Source organism: Cebidichthys violaceus, unplaced genomic scaffold (assembly GCF_023349555.1).
Source record: "Cebidichthys violaceus isolate CVI_PGR_0920_01 unplaced genomic scaffold, fCebVio1.0.p SCAF_81, whole genome shotgun sequence".
In the NCBI taxonomy this organism is placed as follows: Eukaryota; Metazoa; Chordata; class Actinopteri; order Perciformes; family Stichaeidae; genus Cebidichthys; species Cebidichthys violaceus.
Genome location: NW_027176966.1, coordinates 622,459 through 646,421, shown reverse-complemented (window position 1 = coordinate 646,421; position 23,963 = coordinate 622,459). Strand labels below are relative to the sequence as shown.

The 23,963-nt window shown below is 39.9% G+C and overlaps 1 protein-coding gene across 1 annotated transcript in view; it reads right to left on the bottom strand.

The window, feature by feature from the left end:
• Positions 1 to 1,538: 1,538 nt before the first annotated feature.
• The window catches only part of syngap1b (synaptic Ras GTPase activating protein 1b), a 147,306-nt gene continuing 124,881 nt past the window's right edge, over positions 1,539 to 23,963 (bottom strand). The window contains 3 exon segments of the mRNA XM_068702163.1: positions 1,539 to 4,336; positions 12,729 to 12,790; positions 18,772 to 18,844. Coding sequence (XP_068558264.1) covers positions 4,219 to 4,336; positions 12,729 to 12,790; positions 18,772 to 18,844 — 253 coding nt within the window. The 3' untranslated portion in view covers positions 1,539 to 4,218.

Below are 23,963 nucleotides of genomic sequence, written 5' to 3'. Positions count from 1 at the left end.
ACGCAATGATGTTGTAAAAGTGATGACATTTTGATATAGATACTCTCTGTTATTACTTATGTGTGCATGAAAAATGAAAACCTTACTGGCCATTTCATCGTGACATGAATATTCTCCAGAGCTGGCAGAATGATTGTATGAATGTCTGTGATGCTCGGGGCTGAAGCAGGTTGAGGTGGACCTCTCATCTCATGTCTCTTTTCTTTACACAGCATGTCTTGCTCCTCCATTGTGCTAATTTCTTTTCTTCTTGCTCCGTCCAAACTCAGAAGTAGCCAACCCTCTAAGGAACTGCAGGCGATTAAATGTAGGAGGATGAGGATAATTACAAGCTTGCTATATTCAGTCCGGTCCCCAGCTCCCAGATCTTGCCTGCCGTCATCGCTCTCAGCACCTCAGCAGAGGAGAGAGTGTGAGGAAATGATCTGCTCTGCTCACCAGGAGAAGAATCGCAGTCCTTAGATGCAGGGAAAATGTGGATGACCCAGTTGAGCTGGCGCCGTGTGGAACCACAAGCTTATGAGTCCAGAAGATGAATCTATATTGCAAACAGTGGAAGAAAGCGGATCAATGACCTAACCCTGATTTCAGCTACTATTCAGATATTAATTAAGTGTAGAATTGATGACTTGAGGATTTAGTTTATTTACAATCATAACCTCATTGAGAGCATGCTGTGAGCTGACAGTTTGGTCTAGCGCTGAAGCAAAGAGTTGATTTATCGATTAGGTGATTAGTTAAAAGTTAACCGACAACAATTTTTGATAATCGGTTTTTATTTTTTAATTTGTAATCATTTATGAAGCAAAAAATGCCAAACAGTTGCTGATACCAGCTTCTCAAATCGGAGGATTGTCTGCTTCTTTCCATTTTATATGATTGTAAATGAAATATTTCAGGATTTTGGACCATTTACAAGATAAAACCAGTAATTTAAAGATTTTTCTTTTCGCCTCTGGGGAATTTTGTTGGTATTTTTTGACATTTTACACAGACTATATTACTATTTAATCTGGAACTTAATCAGCAGATTCATTGTTTATGTTAGTTGTGGGCCTAGAAGTGACCAAAAACTACAACTGGACAAAAAGTATGTTTCCTGATTTTCAATATATTTTGACAAAGCAGGTGACAAAGATGCACTTTCATCTTAAGCCTCAGTGATTTCCTAAAACAGCTGGGCACTGTAGTTTTTTGCAAATGTTACTCAAACAGGAGAGGTCGTGCATTTGTTGGGGACTATTTTCAGCAGTGAATTAATACACACTAGTGAGTGATTATCTACTGCCGCAGCACGGTGAACGTGGGATTGTTTCCAGATAAGCTACATTGACCGTGTTCATGGTAATGAAGGTACATGTCAGCCAGTGCAACAGTGTGGCTCCTTGATGTGTTTTTAATAGTTTGGGGAAAAAAACAATCGTGTTCTTGATAAAAAAAAAAAAGAAGAAAAAAATAGACCACGACGTAAACATTGACAAACTGAGAGAAGTCCAAGTTAGTGCATTAAGAAACAGAACACACGTTTCCACAGCAGATTAAGAATTTAATTATTTGTTTATTTATTTATTTATTTACGTATTTCTATCTCCAGATTCACCCACCCGAAAAATATAAATTCCGGTGTATTCCAAAAGAAAATGAAAAAAAAAAGAAAGAAAAAAAAGGGAACAATGGCATCTTCATCAAAGGAATTAATCAACAAAATCAAAGTGGCAATAATTATTATCATTATTACAATAATAATTCAATGATCAGAATATCCACATTCATAACAACTCCATATACAACTGCAATACACTCTTCAACACCACTCTTCCATTAATATACACAAAATCCCCAAATGTCTGTCCTGTCAAAACAACGATAGAGGAGTTTTGGGGAGGGGGGGGGCTATGGCTTGTCAAGGGGTATGAAGATGAGTGACCAGAGGAGTTAATGGTTCTAAGGTTAGTAAGAGTATAAGGGGGGAGGCACACTTATTTAGTAAGGACCTATACAAAAACAAGCAATGTTAAGTAATGACAGTATACTTTCATGGAAGGATTTGCCAGTCTAACCGCATCTTAACAAAAGGTTAGAAGGCTCCATGAGAGGCAGAATTTGGGGAACAAAATTTCAAGAAATATATAAGGGTTGTCGGAATAAATATATAACTCTGAATGACAACCGTTGCAAACATATACCATAGGAACCTAAAGTGAAAGTCAGATACGCAAGAACTCAAAAACAGGTCGAGAATCCTTTAAAGAAATGCAGATGGAGGTTTCTGGAAAAAAAAAAAAGAAATTGTCTCAGTCTATATATGTACAAACATTGCTTGGTCACCCAAATCTACTTAGAAAAGCTTTTGAGTTGGTCAGAAAATGAGTGCAAGCTTAAGATTACGTGAGTTACTTCTTGTATGAGAGCTTCAAGAATGCAGCTATACGTGACAGACCTTGCTGATAACCTAAGTCTGCGCACAAAGTGCCTCCGACAGCTCAGTACATTTAAAAACCTTTCCATGCCTCAGTATTGGTAACTTGAGAAGACCTATTCATAGAAAGAGAGAGAAACATTAGAGGAAAAATAACTGTACACTCTGCATGTACAAACAAACTGTATATACACATAGACATACCATATATACACATTTATCCAGTATGTACACAAAGATTTAGCCAGTACACACACTTATATACAAACACATTCACTCTTTTCAGCAGGACCTCTAACATATCTCTCTCTGTCGTCGTCGTCGTCTCAGTCATCAAGAAATGGCGGGGATTTCAACTCAGACTGGTGTCAGTGGGGTCCATCCATTGAAATGAATGGGGACTTTTAGAGCAATTTGACTGCAAAAAGAAAAAAGAAAAAAAGAAAAAAGAAGAAAAGTGGCCACACTGAAACCAAGAGTTCATCCTCCGCCCGGGTAAAAACTCTACAGACAGGTAGTCGAAAGTGGAGTACAAAACAACAGCTGCAAGGACGTCCTCATCCAAAGACTTTCACATCGTCCGCAAATGGAGAGCTCCATGGCGATTGTTGGGCGAGAAACATCCATCCACTTTTTTGTTTTTGTTTTGAATGATTATAACCAAGAGGAAGGGGGGAGGGGGAGGGGGGTGGGGGTGGGGGGTGGGGGGTTGGGTGGGGGGGGGGGCACAGGTCACAGCAACGTGCAAACTGCTGTAAGGGGAGAGTAGGTAAAACACAAGTTTGTCCCTTTCGTCACAGTCCTTTAGGGCAATGATTCTCTCCACAAGATTGTCTTAGTAAGAAAACTTGGTTCATATAAAATGGATTATTTATGAACTTCCATAAGATAGAGGCATCTATCTATATCAAGAAATAAATATCTGCTCCGGAAGATTTCTGATGAAGAGTTGTTGTTTTTTTTTATACTATCGTAAGAATAAGCAGTATCATAGAAATATAAATAATAACATTCTGTCAGGTTTTCAAGTCTTCATTGAAGCAAGAGTTTTGTTCTGAAGCAGTTTCACGTGTTGTTTTAGGCTGTGCATATTTAGTTTCCTTTAAAATCAAAGTCTGAAAGAGATTCAAACGGAAGGACTAAAACTATGAAACGAGAAAGAGATCAAGTGTGTCTAAATTTGAGTAAAAATGAAGTGGTTAAATAATGCTTTGAGAATCCTAGATAGATAAAGAGTGAGTAGATGAGGAGGAGTCAAAGGGGAATTTAAAAAGACTATAAGAGAGAGAGAGAGAGAGAGAGAGAGAGAGAGAGAGAGAGAGAGAAAGGGAGAGAAGAAGAAGAAGGGAAATAAATGCTCTGAAAGTAAATCAGCTTTGACTGAAATTTTAAGAGAAGTCAAGCACCTTTGAAATTCATCTTACCCACAATACACCTCCCCTCTCTCTCATATTGGGCATCACGCCTTCCTTGGCCTTTGTGTCCCTCCGTTCTGCTGATTGATCAGACTGCATAGCTGTTCTTTGCATGCTCGGCAGGCTAACAAACGCCAATGTGTGTCCAGCCTACCTTTTAAAAGTAAAATGTAGATCCAACAACGAGGCGTCAAACACATAACAAAAAAAAAAAAAAAAAAAAAACTCAAATCAGAGAGAGAGGGCCCAAGTAAAGTAAAAAAAAAAAAAGAAGAAGAAAAAAAAAAAAGAACACAACCCAGCATTTCCTTACATGGTCCGCTGGGGCTCTGCACCATCCTTTGAGCAAAGAGAATGGGACCAATGCCCCAAGTTCTCCCTTTGTCAGCCAATCGCGTCACGAGAGAGGGCTCTGGACATTTGGCTGTGCCACCCTGCGGACTGCCGATGGTGCATCAGCCAATTACGTTCCACATTGTCCTCCATGAAGCTGTGAGAGTGGCTAAGGGGAGAAAAAAAGGGGGAGACAGAGAGAGAGAAGAAACGGGGGAGGGTGCTTGATCAGGTGCTATTGAAGCATAGCTTGAGACTGAGTATCTGCACGGTGGCAGTCTTTCCAAAGCTGGACTCATCTCTTTTCTATAGGGTTTTTTTTTTTGTGTGTGTGTGTGTGTGTGTGTGTGTTCAGCTCTGAGGCAACTGCTTGTTTACCTGAGTCACTGAGGTATTTTCACAGCAATGTTAATTTCTCAATCACGAATCATCTCACATCTCTGAAAAGACACTGATGTTCAAACCTAGACCGCTTTTTAGATCCGACATTCTTCACACACAAGTAATTTCACAAGAAAAAGAGTAGCCCTACAAGCTGCCTAAATAGAAGACAATCTCTCCCTGCGTAAGACCGCTAGCAGTATTAACATTTGGCGGTTCGACAGTTAAACATTCATTGATAGCGTGACTCTAAGCTAATCCTGTAGCACTCGTCTACAAAGTGCTAATGCGGCCATGTTGACCTTTGACACTGCAAAGTAAGTGATTGGTTCACTCTAAATAGAAAAAAAAAATGGCTGAAACGCAGCTGATGTGGAATCCTTCAACTCCTCTTGGTTCAACCTGCATGTGTCAACAAGCGGAGTTGTTTCAGAGCGACACCCGTGTGTGTGTGTGTGTGGGGCTACAGAGACGAAAAAACAAGTTCACATCCAGACAAACCTTACAACGGACAGTTCATACACAAGATGAAGGAATATGGAAACACATTACAAACATTTCAAAGACTCGTGTGTTCAGCATTTGACAAAGGACAAAACTGAAGAAAATTTCAAAAACACATCACACAGTATTTCTAAAACGTACCGTAAATCAAGCGGTTTGCTCTTTTAATTTGTTTTAACGCTATTTCAGAAATAGATGCCTTTTCCTTTTTGAAAAGAAACTTCAAATTGTGAAAACTACAGTATGTCATTAGAGATTTTAGGGGTGTGATATATTCTTATTGTCTCAAGCAATGCATTAAAATGTGCATTTGGTCGATGACTAGCAAGTCTACGGGCCAAAGGATGCTCAATATATTGATCCCAGGCACTTAATGGCAGGCAAACCTAAGCAGTTGAAAATGATCTTTTCACACATAAAATGATCCTTGATATCGTGTCACACTGGCAATGTTTACCGTAGTAAAATGTGACCTAAACTTAAAAACATAAAGGGGCAATCACAAATGTGTCATTAGTATTTGTATGCACGTAAAACAACATTAGTTTGGTGAAAATTGTAAGATAAAACTGCTTTTTTATTTTTTAAACAAAAAAATAAATCAGAATAAATCTCCTGGCACCATTTATCTCCTGTATGTGAAACAAAATGGACCAACACTTTTAGCTGTAAAAACAAAAAAAACCTCCATTCATCCATTTCATTCAAAGTAGCTTCATTCAATGTTAAAGTTATTAGTTTAAACTGAAATTAGCACTTCGGGGATTGGTCTGAACAAATTTGAAATATCCGGTTCAAATAGATGATCCATCAATTTTTGAGTTAACTGTTAGTAAAACCAGAGATTGGAGGAGGGCGCTTCTAAAACACAGATATGGAAACCCCAACAACCCTGTTGGACATAAGAACACAACAGGATGCACAAAGAACAAAGACACAGACACGTAGAAAACATACTGGGGGGGAAAACGAGTCCTGTCAAAGACAAATCGCAGGAGAGAGAAAGAGAGAAAAGACAGTGGGTGAATCATGAAAGAGGCAGTGCTATGGCAGACACAGACATTTGACTTGGAAAATGGCACCATTTGTTTCTGTTTAGCACCAGTTTTATCACAGATCGGTTCTGAGATTGAGAAGAGAAAAATTGCACGAGCTCAGTCCAAAAACAAGAAGTCCCTTAGATTGAAAAAGAAAAAAGGAAAAAGTTCCCAAAAATGTCTTCCGTCATATCAAACCTCTACGACGCTTCATCGTGTGTCTTTGAATCTCTGTTTCCAGCCCACAGATCATTCCTCTTACTAGCAAAGCTAACTTTGGATATCTCCACCTGTTACTCTTGTATCCGATCTCTATAGGAAAACCCTGTTGAAAAACACTCAAAGGCACTAAGAAAGCCAGACTACGTCACCACATCTCTACCTAGACAAGTTGCAGCCTGGCGTGTTCAGGATAGGTATATTTAATGCACCTACATCCATGGGAGTCAAGGGTCACTACAAGCTAGCTTATAGCACTTGCTAATGGCTACTATGAAGTCTTTGGGGTGCAAGACGTTCTATAGTGCTTGTTTCTTACGTGTTTTTATCCCTCATGAAGCCACAGAGAGGCGATGAGTGCACAGAGCAGGCGTTCACCTATCGGCGTGGACGTCAAATGCCTTGTTTGACTGATTCAAGGAGTATGTGATAGCGTATCATTATCTTGTCCTGCAAGACTTGATACTAACTGAAGCTCCCTGTGAGCATCAAGAGAACAAGTGTCCATTGAAGAGCCCTTTGTGTTGTGTGTTCATGTGTTATGCACTGTACAGCGGCTGTGTGATTACTACTCGTCTCCTGCACACTGTTTCTTCTCTCTCTTGCCAGTGGAACACGAATATCTACGGCGAAATTCTTTTCAAAGTATTTGTCTCGCTAAATGGGAAAGACGGGGACAGTGTCTCCCGTTTTTTGTGTCATCTCTCTCTGATTTGGCTCAGTGTTGTGTTTGACCTACTCCCCCTTCTTCTGCTATGCCTGTAGTTGCTGTTGCCGTGGTTCCGGTTGCCTGTGAGGTTGTCATGGGGGAGGATGTTTGGTTGCCACGGAGCTCTCCATTCTGACTAGGATGTTGATGAGGAGTGGGTAGAGAGGGAGGGTCTACAGTTTGGGGGAGGACTCCATTGTGGGGCGAGCTGTCGGAGGAAATGCCCGAGGAAGGAACTCTGAGGCCTTGATCGTCGGTTACCGCTCCTCCTCCTTGTCCTCCTCCGCCTCCACCACCTCCCCCTCCACCTTCAGTTTTCACACCGGGGTCTGCAGAACCCAGGGAGGAAAGCTGGTCCTCCTGGCGAGATAGAGAGAGAGGGGAGGGGAAAGAGGAGTGGGAGCAGGGAGAGATGGACGTAGGAGAGAGGCCATTCAATGAACGATGGGAGGGATGTGAGGAGTTGTAAAGGAGACGTCCAATCAAGGCAGATAACGTGACATGTAGAGGGAATAAAAAATCACATGTTGAAGAGGTGTGCGAGCGTGGGAGGAAGTAAGAATAGTGAGATAAAGATGGGAAGAGGACAAAGGAGGAAAATCACCAGAGGAGGAATGTGATCGAGTTGTGTGGAAGTAGGGAAACATCAAACATTGACAAATACAAAGAACCGGTTGGAATGAGTACATGTAAAAGCGATTGCAGAAGCAAAGTGAGGAGGAGTTAGAAAATAAAAGACAAATGATAAAGGATTGGAAGGACCACACAGAAAGAAAAGAGAGAGACAGACAGAGGAGAGAGAGAGAGAGAGAGAGAGAGAGAGAGAGAGAGAGAGAGAGAGAGAGAGAGAGCGACAAATGAGTTACGAAGTTGATGCGTGACGTACACCAATAGAAATGGCAGCACAGGAAAAGGGACACAGGGAAAGAGGGCATGAAGGGGAATTAAAATTCTTGACGTCAAAGGGTCCTGATCCTCTTTGGGTGAGTAGCAAGGAGTGTTTATCGTGTGTCACGAAAAGTGTCATTCTCTGCCAACGAGTACAAATCAGGTTCAATAACGACTACGTTTCTACGTAAATGTGCGAGCTTGAGTAAGTGAAAGTATTGCAAACTAAAGACTAAATAGGAACTCTACAGTTACAGCTTCTATAAACATCTTAACAGCACATACCGCAAGCATCAGCCTGCTACTAAATGCATGCAAGAAAACGTCAAGCCAATAAAAAGAGCTCAGCGGCGAAATTTAAAAAGCGAGATAAAGGTGCATCCTATAGCCTGGCAGGAAATCCAAACCTGTCAAATTCACCAATCAAAATGTCTAACCCAAACCCATGAGCTGCCTGCATGGGCGTTCATCCTGGGTTGGAGCTTTCGATCGGTGATTAAGTCAAAGTTTTGGTTTTGCCATCTTTTCTTACCTACGTTGCAGCAATGCAAGACTAGATTCATTTTTAGTTTTATATCAAAAGGTCTGTTTGCAAGCCTTCGCTCCCAGTCTCGTTCACTGACGTCTGTGTAGGAGCAGTGGGAAGAGAAAACAATTGGGTTATTGTGCCAATAGACATCTATGAGGACTCTATTCAAAATGGTACTTAACGTATCCAAGAGCTGCTGCAAGATGATTTGAATATAGAAGCATTTAGAAAGCTGAAAATCACAGTTTTACCATCAGACGTCTGATAGAACCTCTTGAAATAATTGCACTTAAATAGTCTTGCCTGGCACATTGGCTGTGCGGTGGTGTCTAGACAGAATTACTCGGAGCGCAGAGGAACATGTGCAATAATTTAACTCAGGATTGGTCTTTATCAAACATCGGGAAATATATGTATGACTTTAGATACCACTTTAATGCAAGAAGTATGAAATACTGTAACATGGATGGAATGGCGTGCTGTAGAGGGGAGAGACAGGAAGTAGGAGGGATCGTTTGGTCTGCATCCAGTTGAGAAAATGAATCAAAAGGATCAAAAAGCAATATTATCTCTGGGTAAAACTGTGTCTGGTGGGTGTGTCCATTGTGAGTGGAAGGTGTTTCCATTTCACTTTTAAAAATAAAAAAAAATGTTAAAAAAAAAGTGAAAAGAAGAACGAAAAAAAAAAAAAAGATTACCCCAAAATTTGATGTGAATTAAACGGGCCTTTTCTCTTCTCAATCAGAACCAAAATGAATGAAAACATTTGTCAGCCGCTAACTGGTGCTATGAACAGCTACAGTAGACAGTTACAGGATGCCAGTAACATGACTCCACTAACACTTGTTTCATTACTCTCAAACACGACCAACAGCGTGGTTTAATATTCATGTGTGGACCAATACACATGTCTATTAAACTCAAGAAATCAAGCAGCTGAACAAAGACATGGCAAAAAAAAAATGTTTACTGACATCCTTTTAAAACTTACCAAGCTTGCTTCACTCTCTGTGGGCTGTTTGATTACTTGGTGCATTCAATTACCGCTTTGTGTGAGGGTGTTTTTTTTTTTTATATATTAATGAAAAATTGGGGGTACTGGAGACAGAAACACAAAACACTTAGTGGAGACCTGAAATGTTCGGTGTATATAGTAATGATGCAGGTATCGCACACACAGGTTCTTACCCATCTCCTCCAATCTCCAATCAATTTGAATGGTGGATGTCTACGGAGCAAACTGTAAAATCGTTCTCACAGTGTTGGTTTAATCAACTTATATATGGCACTCTTTAAATTTAAAGAACCCCCCGTATGGCTTGAGATGACTAGCTTGCCAGGTGAAGAGCTCTAACTCTGACGCAAAAACAAAAACCAAAAGAAAAAAAAAACCACAACGCATTTCACACATCCTCAGACGCTCCGTAACAACTGGCCAACGCCAACATTCAACCACAGAATGTGCCCCCGGTGCCAAAAACACATAGACGAACACATAAATATCAGAAACACAGACTCACTGGAAGACACATAAAACACACCAAACCCCCCCCCCCCCCCAAAAAAAAAACATGTGCACATTAATCAGTGTTCTTCAGGGAAGGATTGGGTCAGATACGGAGATTTCCCATAATTCCCTTTGTTTATCTGAGGGCGTGCTGGGATGGGAGGGATGAAGAACTGAATGGAAATGTAAGTTCAAAGCACAGCGGTTCAAAAATATGTAGTGTGTGTGTGTGTGTGTGTGTGTGTGTGTGAGAGAAAAAAAAAAAATCTACAATAAAAGAGAATTCACACAATATTTCAGAGACTTTCTCACAGATTTATCACCAAGAGTGGAGTTTTCAACCAGGTGTTCAACCTGTAACATTTCACGTCTTGATTCTTGTTCACAAATCTGGACACTAGTCAATGAAGCCATAAACATGTGATTGTGTGTATTCCCTTTCAATTCAGATTTTTTTTTTTTTTTTTTTTTTTTTTTTTTACGTGGCTGCTTGGCAGAAAGAAAAAAGTTTGCATTGGAAATGATTTAATAATAATAATATCTAGTATCTGTTTAATGATCCACTAATGCCTTGTCATTGGACTATTGGAACCAGAGGGAATGTGCATCTTCATGTAACAGGAATATGTTTTCATACACTGGTTATTTAGTTTATTAAGACTCTCATGTAAATGTATTTAAAGTTAACCAAGGGCAAGAGAAAAAACTACTATTACACTATTATTAAATGTGATGAAAATCTGAGTTGATCATCTGCAAATAGCTTAATATGGTATTAATTGATTATTTTGTATTTCTCTGCATTTCAACGATTTACCCAATGCAAAGAGTCACAGGAAGGTCTCCGCATATGACATGGAAATCATTTAACGAACAATAAATGTTGTCATAGACGTCTGCGGATTGCTGGTTGTGACTGAATTGTGTTGTCACTTGCAGAACGGCTGCAACAGTCACACACAAAACATTTGATGTTTAATATTCTGAAAAGACACTAGAAAGGTCGAAGCTGCTGAAGTACTTTTATATATTTCTGCCAAGGCATGTAATGTGCTCATTGGTCAACATAAAGTGAAAAAAAAAAAAAAGCAACCTAACTAATCTCAAGTAATTCAAATCAACTCTCCAAGGTCTGTCGCAGAATATTTTCGGTGAGTACAGGAAGGCAGACTATCGTGTTCGGAGGGCGACAACAAAACCAGAACAGCTTTCCACCTTTTTTCCAGAGAAAATGTCACTTTTTTTTTGCGTGTGGCAAAGCAGAAGGACGCTAACGTCATGCAATGCCATCTGTGGCACTGTACATAAATTACACATTCCCATCATTAGTCAGAGAACAAGAGACTTTGGAACAGAACGAGATGTGTGCATGGAAAAGTGGCCGTTAATTGTTCGTGTTTTGCACTGATGACTCGACCAGGAGAGTGTCATGACGGATCGAGCCATGGAGGAGCTTCAGCTGTGAGTCATGTAACGCTGTCTACGGGAAGAACGAATGGGACTTTTACTGAAAATAGCTTCTGCCTCTTGCCCTCACATCATTGCCTTTAGAAGCTCTCGATCAAGCAGCCATTTGGGGTTGTTGTTTTTTTTTCCATTTCGTCCAGCAAGATAATCTTCACAAATGAACACTACTTCTGTGATTTTGAAGTGTGAATGCAATCAGCAGAAGTAAAAAAGCTAACATTAAACTCTAAACAATCTGCACCTCCTTCAAAAGAGCCCGAGTATAAAAAAGAAACAAAGCTGTACAGGAGGGCTAGCGTTCAGCGTGACCGCATTTAGGAGTCGCATTTAGCTTCTCGTTAGTAATGGCCTTTTGTAAGACACACAAAAGCTTCAAATTTCACCAGAGGGGTGTCTACTGATGCATTTTATATTGTAGAAGAAAATCTCTTAAGCCGCTGTCAACCACAGACCTTACTTCAGGCGTAACATGGACTAACCAGAAGTCTAAACATGCTGACTCATTTCCTTCTTTTTGGACTCTGTTAAGCTTATCAAAGTGAAAATCTAATTCTTATACTGAAGCATTATTGACATAACGGCGCTGTCCGGCGTTATCCGATATGAAAGTTGTCGTCACTAACCCCATTGCATTGTGGGATATCAATGCTAGTGGAGTGTCCGGTGTTTGCATACTGTCAAATTTCACCAGAAACAGTGTGCAGTTTTCTGCGTATAGCACGGTTAATATGGAATCTCGGATGCAACCAGCGTCTTGATATGCCTCAGTTTGTCTTGAGTTAATTGAACAGAGCCTCTTTTGTTTTCCTTTTGTTCAGCGATAATGCTCTCTGTCTGGAACGAGTCATTTGAAATGGCAGTTATTTTCAGTCCAAGCTTTTATTCATCTACATTCAATTCCCAGCCTCTCTCGTACATTTGATATCTTCGGATAAAAAAGTGATCACTCAGCCCGGTGCTGCGTTCTGACATTTCATTACATGATTTACGGTTACTACACTTTAGATGTAATATTTCAGATGAACGCCCCCCCCCGCACCAGTTTCTCCGTGCAGCTTTAAATCTCTGAAATGTTTTGTTGTCACTCTTTCAACACGGAGGTGTGCCCTTCAAGAAACCTCTGTCCAAACACTCTGTGACAGGCCTCCTTTCTTTCTGAAAGATAAATGGAAAAGTAAGTGCGCCTGTCAGTGTGTTGACTTGCGGTGAGTTCACAGGATGCTATGCGTATGGACAGGGACGCACATAGAGAACAGTAGAAGTGGAAAAGAGGCAGCAGGTTATGGATGGAGAGTGAGAGTTTGCCGGTTTGTTTATTACCTGGTTACTCGGGGTGGGACAGGCGCGAGACGGGGCTGCACTAGGATGGACTGACGCCTCCCCTAAGAGAAATCACCGTATCTCATCAACATAAGAGGAGAGGAGAGGAAAGGAAAAGGAAAGGAGGATTGAAAGCAGGAGGCAGAGGAAGGAGGAAGCTGAGGAAAACAACAGCCACCCAAAACAATACGTACACAAATGTACAACAACAACAAAAAAATGAACAGAAACAAGAACATAAATATACAGAAAAAATGCTGACTAACGCACATTTACATACGCGTACAGAATGGCAACCATTCACGCACAACATCATCAGACAACCCAACAGCCTGAAAGCATTAAAGCAGCTTGCCATGCGGTGTATCAATAACAGAACTCATGCTCAGGACAAAGAAAGAAGAAGCTGTTAATTCGTGCACTCCAACACGACATCTGCATCTGAAAGCAGCCGATTCATCCGATAGACTTTGGAAAAGCTGCAGCTTCTTGCATGTTTCCTGGTTCAGAAGCGCCAAAAGAACATGCGTATATACAGTGTACCAAGCATGCAATCATCTACTCTATGAAGATAAATATACACACACTTGTAAAAACCCAGAATTACGTATATTTGTATAAACACACTATATCTAATCAACACAGAGAAACGAGAGAGAGAGAGAGAGAGAGAGAGAGAGAGAGAGAGAGAGAGGACGATCTCTGCATTGTACTGTAACACACACCACACCCCACACATTCAAGAAGTAACCAACATTCAAGAAGCTGCAACAATACGCACGGATCAACAAATCTTATATGAATGAAACATTGATATGATTAATGTCACTGCAAGGGAGCCGTTTTCTCGTTAAATAAAACTCACTGATAGCTGCTGAACAAACAAAAACAGTCGACAACGTTCAGCAAAATGTAAAGAAAGCCTCTACAAACGATCAATACGACAGTTGAGTGTTACGAAAACTGATAACAAGTGTTTTTACAACTGATAATGTGCAGTAATGACCAGTTATTGTAAAAAGTAAAATGATGTCTTAAAAGGCCTGTTTATTATAAATTCATAATGTATTAACTCACTAATGGTTTAAATTATAATTGCATTTTATTACAATATTACATGTATTTGTTTAGCACTGCCCTATACAAACAAATGTAATTTAAAATAAATATATTTCCTTCCAACCTCTCCCGGTAACGAATATCACTATTATTAAAAAAAAATGAGAGTCTATTGAGCAGCCGGATATTTGTCAGGACCTGGTGGTAGCTGATGCTACGCTATGAGTAACCGGTCTGCACTCGAAGGGGCGGGACTAAGTTAAGGGTAAATGAACCGATTAACGTGACCTGAACCCAGATAAGTGGCAGAAAATCATGGACGTATTTAATCACTTCACACAATTAATTAAATTAAATTTAAGTTTTTGATCAAATTCACACTTGTCGATGAGTTGATGAGGTTACTCGGTGGTAGTATTGATAGTGTTTTCTACAGGTCTGATGCTGCTGACTGAAACTCAAAAAAAAAAAGATTCAACAGCTTCCTGGATGCACAATTTACTGCTGCACTAGTCTCACAAAAAAAAAAAATTCAAGATTGTTGTAAATGATATTCAAGACTTTTCGATGGACCTGAATTCAATGCCTTGTTAGACTTTTCGAGGCCTGCAGATACCCCGTCACATTCTTTTATTGGCCGTTGTTACCTCATCAGCTGCTGATGCAGTAGTTACTAAAGCATTCATGTCCTTCTAACAGCGCTTGTGAAATCTCAAAATGGCTGAAGGGAAGTCCACTTTTTGCAGTGTGTGTTTATTTTGTAGGCCACAGGATGCTGTTGTATGGGATCAATGCACCTGTGTTATTATGGGAGGTCTAATTAAGTGCGAGGTGTTGTTCTGGAAGCTGGTAGCAGTGGCCTGAGGAAACAATGGCATCATGCCTCTCCCCTCTCACTCCATGTTTATTTACTGCTCCCTCTCTGAGCTGCTACTTGTGTGCACCAGTCTCACCCAATAATAAAGAGTGTCTTCACACCGGACTGAACAGTCTGCTTGTCTTAAGTGTTGTAGTTTAAGAACACGAGGCCCCCGAAGCTAAGAGACAAAACGGACCTGAATTTCTGTTAGAACGGCTTCACCGTCCGTTTAAGCTAGTCACTAGTACTGTTTTTACCCATTTATATGGAGCTATGTTAAACCCAATGCTGAATAAGACATTTTTAGGCGACCAAAATGTAGTTGATGAACTGAAAAGTCACTATTAAAGAGTTAAAGTTCTAAAACCGGACAATGTTGTGGTAGCAACCAATCACTGCTAATGAGCAAATGTTACTGCAGCATGCTAACGCAGCTTAACTTGTTACTGCAGCATGCTAACGTAGCTTAACTAGGATGGTGACCAGGATTAAACATTATAGCTGCTCAACATCAATATGTTAACATTGTCATTGTTTGCATATTAGCATGCTAACATTAGCATTTAGCTCGAAGCACCACTGTGCCTAAGAACAGCCACACAGAGCTGCTAGCATGGCTGTAAAGTATGGTCGTCTTCAGTTGCATTACATTCATGTTTACTAAATTTGACTGTAAACAGGTCAGCTGTGTAATTGGGTTTTCTATTTTTATAAACTGCAGTGGCCATACTTGTATTAGCTTTTGTTCAACACATTTTTTAACCACTGACTTGTGTCTCTGTGCTCTGATTACGATTTCCATACCCGGAGATGTGCTTAAGTATTTTAAATATGGTGTAAACATGGCACAGATGTCTACAGTAAAGTAACAATTCTACTTGGAATTAAGGACTCCATAAATGTAGGAGTCGTAGAATCCTCCTTCGACCGCCACACTGTAGGTGCCCTGCAGCTTGCAGATAACCTCCAGCACAGTTTGAATGTTAAGCAGGGTGCTGCTTGCAGTGTGCTGCTCTATAATCCAATAAACATTTTTGTCAAGGCAGCACTGGAGCTTAAATTGTCTCTGGTAGATATAAAGCCATATGTTGCTGCTAAATGCTAGTGTAACACTTTAACGCTCCTCTTAATGCTTCTTCACAGACTTCAGCCCCGTCTCCAAGAAATACCGTTCCGATACACCAAAACAACATTGTGAATTACATTTCGAGGGAAACCTATTATGTTGTGGATTACGTTTGCTTTTGATATATCTCAAATCAGTTTCAAATGAGTCTGCGGAAGTCTGTAAGGAGGAGATTACGGTGGTGTTTGGGTCAAAATGCACAGGGCTTTCACCTGGGAGATTGCTGTTCATGTCCCAAGTTGTCACGTTTTTTGTTACGTTGTTTACGTCAACCAACTTATTTCAAACTGTTTAAAACTGGGACCAACAATACGGTTCCCTCCAAACGTAAGTGAGAGTAAATTTGAGCTGTATGGGAATGTAGTTTTGTAGAAGACAGGGTTGCAGACTTTGATTCTACAAACTCTTGTTTCTTTTTTATACACAAAAAGATTAATGAACAAATCTCCACCTCCAACTGATTGTTTTACTTGTTAACAGAGAAAGAACAGAGTTTGGTTTCAGTGATTCAATGTAACAACTCGCTTTAATTCTGTTTCGGCCTTGTACTAGAAGATGTTGTCTAAATATAAAGCTTGCTTTTTTTTATTGTTTTGTGTCACAGAGTTACATCTATTTAAAACAGAATAATAATATTCAGTTAAACCTTTTCAGCTGACGATGAACAAGACTCAGAATTATTCATTGGGCTTGGAAAGTCCTATTTTTTTCCCTTTTTAGTAAATTTAAAAGTTTGAACTATTTATTGTTGTTGTATTCTGCACTAAATCATTTCTAGGTTGCCTATATTTTATAGCACTCAAATCATCTCCCTTTGCTGCAAACTTTACTTGCACAAATGAACGATAAGTCAATTGGTCAGTCGAGAAAAAATTATAGCAACTATTTTTAATCATCGATGAAATGTTTCGCTCATTTTTTTAGGCAAAAACGCGAAATGTTCTATGAATTTTAGATTCCTCATTCCTGATTATCTTTGTCTTACATGACAGTAAATTAAAATGTTGGGTTCTAGGAAGTTGTGATTTTCTTTTTACTGTTGTATGTGGAATGTTTTATAGACCAGTTAATTGATTAATTAATGAAAGATGAACCGACAGTGAAAATAGCTGTTAGCTGTCAGTTGAGCTCGGTAACCAAAACAGAATCCTAGTGACTTCTCTGTAATACTGAGGACTCGTGGTCACATCATTAATGCTGAATATATATTCATACATTTTTCTATGTGTAGCCTTGTGGGATTTCTCAGGATATATAATTGTCACATTAGATGTAATAATGACCATCGGTGTGATGCTCTGTCAGCTCTTCCCTCTTGGCATGTTTCATTATTTTTCCCTCCCTTTTGATGGGTGACGAGAAATCTACCGTGAGGCGTTTCTCTGATACTTCATGCAGCTAATTGACAAAAATCCATAATAACCACCAAATGAAAGAAGGAACATATCTAGTGGGGATAATCTTTGAAGCTCTTTGACAAAGAAATGAGCTTCTTGAAGGCTAAGATGAGTATTAAAATGTGTCACAGGAAGCCACATCAATAGATTTATGACAAATCCCCACACGTGGTCCCAGTTAGGGATGATTCCTGTATGTTTTATAACCGTACCTTTATGAAAAATGACCGTCACCTCTTTTACATAACATTTAACGTAGAAAGTATTCAGATAGATAGATTGAGATATAGATTAACATTTACTCAAGTACAGTACATAAGCACATTTTTGGGATACTTCTTCTCTTGAGTATTTACATTTTCTGCTATTTTGCACTTCTACTCCACTACGATTCAGTGGCAAATATTGTACTTTTTACTTTGAAGATTCAGATTTATGATACAAAACATAATCGACAAATAAATTCTGATAAGTCCAACCTTTACCCGCTGCAATGCTACTTTGTCTATAATTATAATCCAATAATATTTTATACATTATTTTCAAATGGGCCATCCTGCATAATGAGCACTTTTATTTTTGATACTTTAAATATATATCGAGCAATAGTTTTGTAACTTGTTTTTCTACCCTGTGGTACTGCTACTTTTACTGTAGTAAAAGGTCTGACTGCTACTACTAGTACTACTACATACGAGAGTGTCTGGGTTGGCATTAAAAGAAACTGGTCTGTCTAAATGTCTCTGTGCACGAGTAGTCGCTCTCATTACCTCTTTCATCCTTAGCGTTGTTCCTCAAACACAGATGCATACATATATCCATATATACTGTATATAGATATATGTTCTCACACACACACACACACACACACACACACACACACACACACACACACACACACACACACAAACACACACACACACACACACAAACACACACACACACACACTATATTTATAGCATGAGTCATGCTTGGAGGTGGGCTAGTTCTCTTTGACAGGATAAGAAATGGAGCGGCCTGAGAGCATGAAATGAAAACCGCTGAGGAGGGAAGACACAACAACACCAGCATCACCACGCAGCGTTTGGGGCTCAGCTGTTCAATAACCTGAGCCAAGGTCTCGTTCTACATCATGTGTGAAACAGGTTTAAGGAGTTTTAACCCTCGACATGCTCGGCAGAATCATTCGACAGAAACAATCACCACAGACCGAGAAATGTTCACAAACCCAGCTGGAATCAGACATCTCCATAGCTTTTTTTTTTTTTTTTTTTTTTTTGAGCTGAATGCAAACAGCAACACACTCTGATCTTCAAAGCTCCCAGGTATGTTGGCGGACAGATGGCAGTCAAAAAACCCCCCCAAAACACAGGGTCAGGGACAGGGACAGGGACAGGGACAGGGCAGGACAATCAGAGGGACCGCAGACATACAGCAGACGAAATAATAACAGTAGCAGGGGAGGGGGTGGGGGTGAGGGGTGGGGGTGAGGGGGGTTGGGGGTTGGGGAGGGGCAAAAAAGAGAGGTAGAGGGGGGATAGCAGAGAAGATAGCACGGGCCATCCAACGGACTCGACGAGAGAGGAAGCAGTCTCACAGACCTGATCAGGGAAAATCCTGGTTTTTGGCTCAATCACGGGTGGTCCCCTTAACTCATCCTCCACAGCCATGAGTCTTGGAAGCAGAGAAAGAGAGAGAGGAGAGGAGAGGGGAGGGAAGGGAAGGGAAGGGAAGGGAGGGGGGGGGACAGAAAGAGAGGGAGTATTATGAATCCAAGATGATACTTAACAAGTAGTTGAGCAGCTGCATCTCCAACATCTTGCCCAACAACACCACCATCACAGTGATAACAATGCTGGTTACCTTTATCTCACATCTGAGTCCCAAATCTGATAGGCAGCTCAATCTTTTAAGCCAGTAACCCAAGCCGGGCTTTATGAGGCCCCGCCAATTTTCTCTGGTGGAGCCTCTTTTTTTTTTTTTCTTTTTTTTTTTTTTTTCTTCTCGCCCCCATGGGATTCATCAAGGCCTTTTTTTGTTCGATTTAAGGCGGTTTCAAAGCGCAATTAGGGCCAACTGTGGACAATCGCGCCCGGTTATGTGAAGTAACAGATCCTGATCATCCCCAGGGAATTGCCCGTCTTATGTAATATGGACCGCCCAAGGCACTGGTGGAAAATCCTTTGACTAATAATTTCAAAAGACTCCGCTCGCAGATCGGAGCGAGCCAACTGATGGAGTTTTTTTTTTGTTCATGAGCCATCGGACAACGCAGGTTTTCACAGCTCTCATGATTATCCAAGTGCTCCAAACAGGGTCGTTCAAGGATATTTCTCAAACAGGGGTATCTTTCAGTCACACGGCCAACTGGCGAAACTGTGAATATTGTCGCGGTGGCGATAAATCCCAAATAGAAGTTAGTGTGAATAAAAGAACCCCCTCTTCGCATGATTTCATTGGGTTGCCTTCATGACTTCCCGTGTGTTTGACACGCTTTTACAGCAGCAGAATAAACATCCTTCCAATGTGTTGACATGCAATAAGCTTGTTGGAATATTATCCCTTCATAATAATGCACAAAGGAGTGAACTATGTGTCAGCTTGTGTGGGTAAAATGACCAGAGAGATCGTCACCCGAGGGTTCATTAAGCCACCGAGCCAATCAAAAAAGACACTGAATTGCCACCATGAGTAAATCTATCACCAATCAAGTCATATTGTGTGACCGAATGCTATTCACAGCACATTCATATCGGTTTATTCAGAACACAGAGAAGCACATGTTTGACAATAAAGAACGAAAATCCACAGGTGAAGTTTCAAACATAAGTGTTTGGATGTTTTATTCCATAAATAATGTACAGTGTTGAGAGTTATTTATTTATTTGATTTTAGTTTATTTATTTTATTTTTTTTTTTACAAAAGAAGAGAATAGGAAAAGAAAAGAATCAATCATACTGTAAGCACACACAGAGATATAAGCACTGTCCCAAAAAACAATGGAATGTAACATGGGTATACAGCATTAAGATTTTGACATGACTTCAAGAGGCAGACAATGATGCATGTGGGTGATATGTTCGGAGAAAAAAAAAAAGAAAAAAAAAAGTTAAGCTTTTTATATCCAGTTGTACTTCAAGTAGTGTGCTTTTTGAGGTCAAGTCGTACATGTAGTCAAAACAATGTGTGCATCTACCAACATGAGGTCACAATGTCTGAATATTTTTTGCTACAGAGGAAAAAAAGGCAAGAGACAAAAGGTGTCAAAAAGGATGTAAAGTTGATGGAGAGAAACAACAGACCTGGATCAAACAGCAGCTGCAAATACTTTCTTTTTCTTTGCCAACAAGTTGCAACATAAAGTCGGTTTCTTTGACTGGGAGACTTACCTCTCAACACGTGAGTGGCGCTCATGCAGCAGACCCCCCCCCCCCCCCCCCCCCCCCCCCCCCCCGTCTGGTTAAATCAGACTAAGAGTTACTTGCAACGATTTGACACAGGTCTGCAGAAAGGTGACTATAAACCCTTTGGCTGTTGCTACAAGCCATGCCAATCAGACCGATATTGATCACACACACACACACACACACACACACACACACACACACACACACATCAAGCCAAAACTCATCACCACTATGCATTCATTTGCAAGATTTAAACACAAGTTTTTGCCCTAGTATACAATCTAAACAGCATATCAATATATTCTTGCTACCAAAGAGAGGCGGATATACTGACCCCAGAAGATTATCTATATCTCCGGAGAGGGAAAAAGAAGATAATACGGTGGCCCTTTTAATAAGAATATTTAAAATCATACTGTAACTGCATAAGTTAAAAATGACAGTACTGTCTAACTTTTCTTAAACAGCTATTCTGACCACCATGTCACCGGACACCACCAATGACGGACTGCAGGTCAAAAGGCATACCAAGCATATACAGCAAAATCATACAGATAGAAGAAAATCTTTTTCGCTTTAATTAATAAATAATATCCATTGCACTCTTTCATTTTAAAATGCAGATAAATTCACAATCACCGTACAGATAAGCCAAAAACAAGTTGAGAACTTAAGAACACACTTTGCAGAACATACTGTTGTCAAAGAGTCACGTCATTGTTGTCATGTTGTCACGTTGTCTCTGTGGTATTTTGCACTTTACAGTATTCCAGCTCTTTGTGTTTTAGATACTGTGGATGGCACCTGGTAAAAGGTTTTGGCAGGAAGTTACTGTTTCGTAAGGAAGCCCTAAAGGGACATTACTCAAACGTTTTGTTTTTAATGTCGTGATTTTGAGATCGCAAGTTAATTATGCCGTTATCACTCGAAAACGAAAGGTCGTTTCCTCTTATTACTTATAGAAAGTTTGGGTCATGTCGTCCAGCGAAAAATGTATTCAAACTGTTCAGATCGATGTGACAGTGACGGACTTGGATAAAGGTTCGCGGAAGGATACACGTGCATTCAAAATAAGGTGTTGACAAGGGTACACGTGTAAAATAAGATTAAATAGGTTATATTTACAAGCAGTGTGAAACATGTTATCCGAGTCCTTTAGAAATTTAAAAGAAAATACCACTTTAATTGAGAAGGAAATGTCTTTATTCTTCTGAACTTTTACTTTGTCAATTATCAGATTTTTTTTCAAAGTAAAAGTCTGACATTTCTACTGCGGTCAGGGATATTCTGAAGTCAAATATATCAATTATTATCAGGAATTATAGAGCGTTGTGTTTTTACAGCATCTCAAGTATTCAGAGACGTCTGTCAACTCAAATGTACAAGTCATCGTTTTTTCCTTATTATAAGGAACGCGGGCAACACATTTTATACTTCCTCTAAATAGAATCCATTTAATCTTATATATACCTTTATCTAACACTATTATTTTGAAAACCGGACGCAGTCACACACCGTTTCACACGCGTATCCTTCCGCTCACTTCACCGAGTCCATCCTTCTCAGATGGATCCGGGCTGTTTGCATTTACTGTCGGTCGATTTGACTCAAACATGAGTAATAAGAGAAAGAGACCTTTTTACATGATAACCAGTTAATTACATTGTCGTCTTGAAATTACAAAACCTGTTTTCTCGAGATAACGACATAATTATCTCTGGCATTAAAAAAAAATAATTCTGAATTATGTCCGTTTAGGGCTTCCGTAGTTTCTTTATGTACACAAGATGCATACAATATACCTCAGCAGGATCCTGCATGTGCATTTGCACAGACAGCACATGTAGACATATTGTCTATATTATTGCGCTTCTCCTGCTAAAAAGTTAGCTATTGCAAGGTTAAAATAGTTATAATCTCACTCTCTATAGAATTCATATATATTTCATATATTAAATATTGTTATGGCTCTTGCATCACAGACTTTAATATGCTATGGATTATAGTTAAAAATAGATTATTACTATGACAGCTGCAGTTAATGATCTTTTTCCCCCAACTGCAAACTCACAGTAAATCTGTTGTTCAGTTCACAGCAAACAGCTTGGGGAAGATAAATACTTTATATTTATAATAAACATAAAATGCTTTAGAATATTTCAACAAAAAAATAACAATAATTTAGAGCCTGTAGCCAACTAATGGGTTCATTAGCCTAAAGAAAATATAGATACAAGTGCTACAGGTAAAGTGGATTCAGTGTTTTCAGTGGATTTAACCTAGCGTGACCTAAAAATCAATATTTGGCTTTGGTTTAAATTAGATTGTTGAAGAACAAAAAGTGCATCTGGTCTAATGACAGATACCGGATTTGCTCTGAGCTGAAAGTAAAGTGAATGCACGGAACATTAAGGCGTCTCTCAAAGTAAATCTCTGTCACTTGAAACACAACGCTGAGTGTTTTAGTTCTGCAGATAAAGAGATTTTCCTCAAGCCTACGTAAGGAGCCATGAATCCAGGGTCGCTTGCGCTCCTTTTTGCAGAACCTGAGCTTTGATTTGCATCGACGTAAAGTATTTGAACGTGAAAATTGAACATAAAAGTCAATTAAAGATGACATATAACATCAGTCTGCGGTTACACTTGTCATTTCGCTAAGATTTTGGAGTCCGTCCACACTTTCTGCACTCTTTGCGTTGCTCATGCATGCGTTACAAATCAAAATCCAGACGATGCAAGTCTTGCAATGCCTTTCGATGAAATGGTCTGGCTCAGTGAAGTGTGAGTAATAGTGACTTGGAAGCAACCAGATCTGCTACTTAATTCATCCTCGTGTGGCCAGATGATAAAAGTCACACGGGATACAAGCGTACGCCTCGGAGATAGCGGTTTCCTGCGCAACTTTTGCTGTATGTGTGCAGAAGAGTTACTGTGTTCGCTTTAAGCTTATACTCCAGGGGAGCGATGGTCAACGGTTTGGCTTCAAGTGCTCTGATAGAGTTTCCCCATCATGTGGCATATTTCCTATATCATGCCTTCATGCTTGAATCTTCATCCATTGTTTGTGACTTCCTCCCTTCTTCGTATTGCACCATAGCTTCGTATGAATGCAAGAAGAAAAGAAAAAAAAAAAGGAGAGAGAGGTGTCGGTCCCCACGTGGAGAGGTACGTCAGCAGTCCTTCAGTGAACGTGGTTCACCTTTGATTTTGAAATGGAAGAGCTCATATTTAAACCTCGGTCTTCCATAGTCCTGTGCCTGAAGGTCCAAAAACAATGTGTTGCTTTAAAAAGTGCAGCCATGTTTTCTGAAGTTATCAAACTTTCAATCCTCTTGTGCTTTTTTTTTTTTTGTTACAGTGCAATCTCGTGGGAGAGTCAATTGAA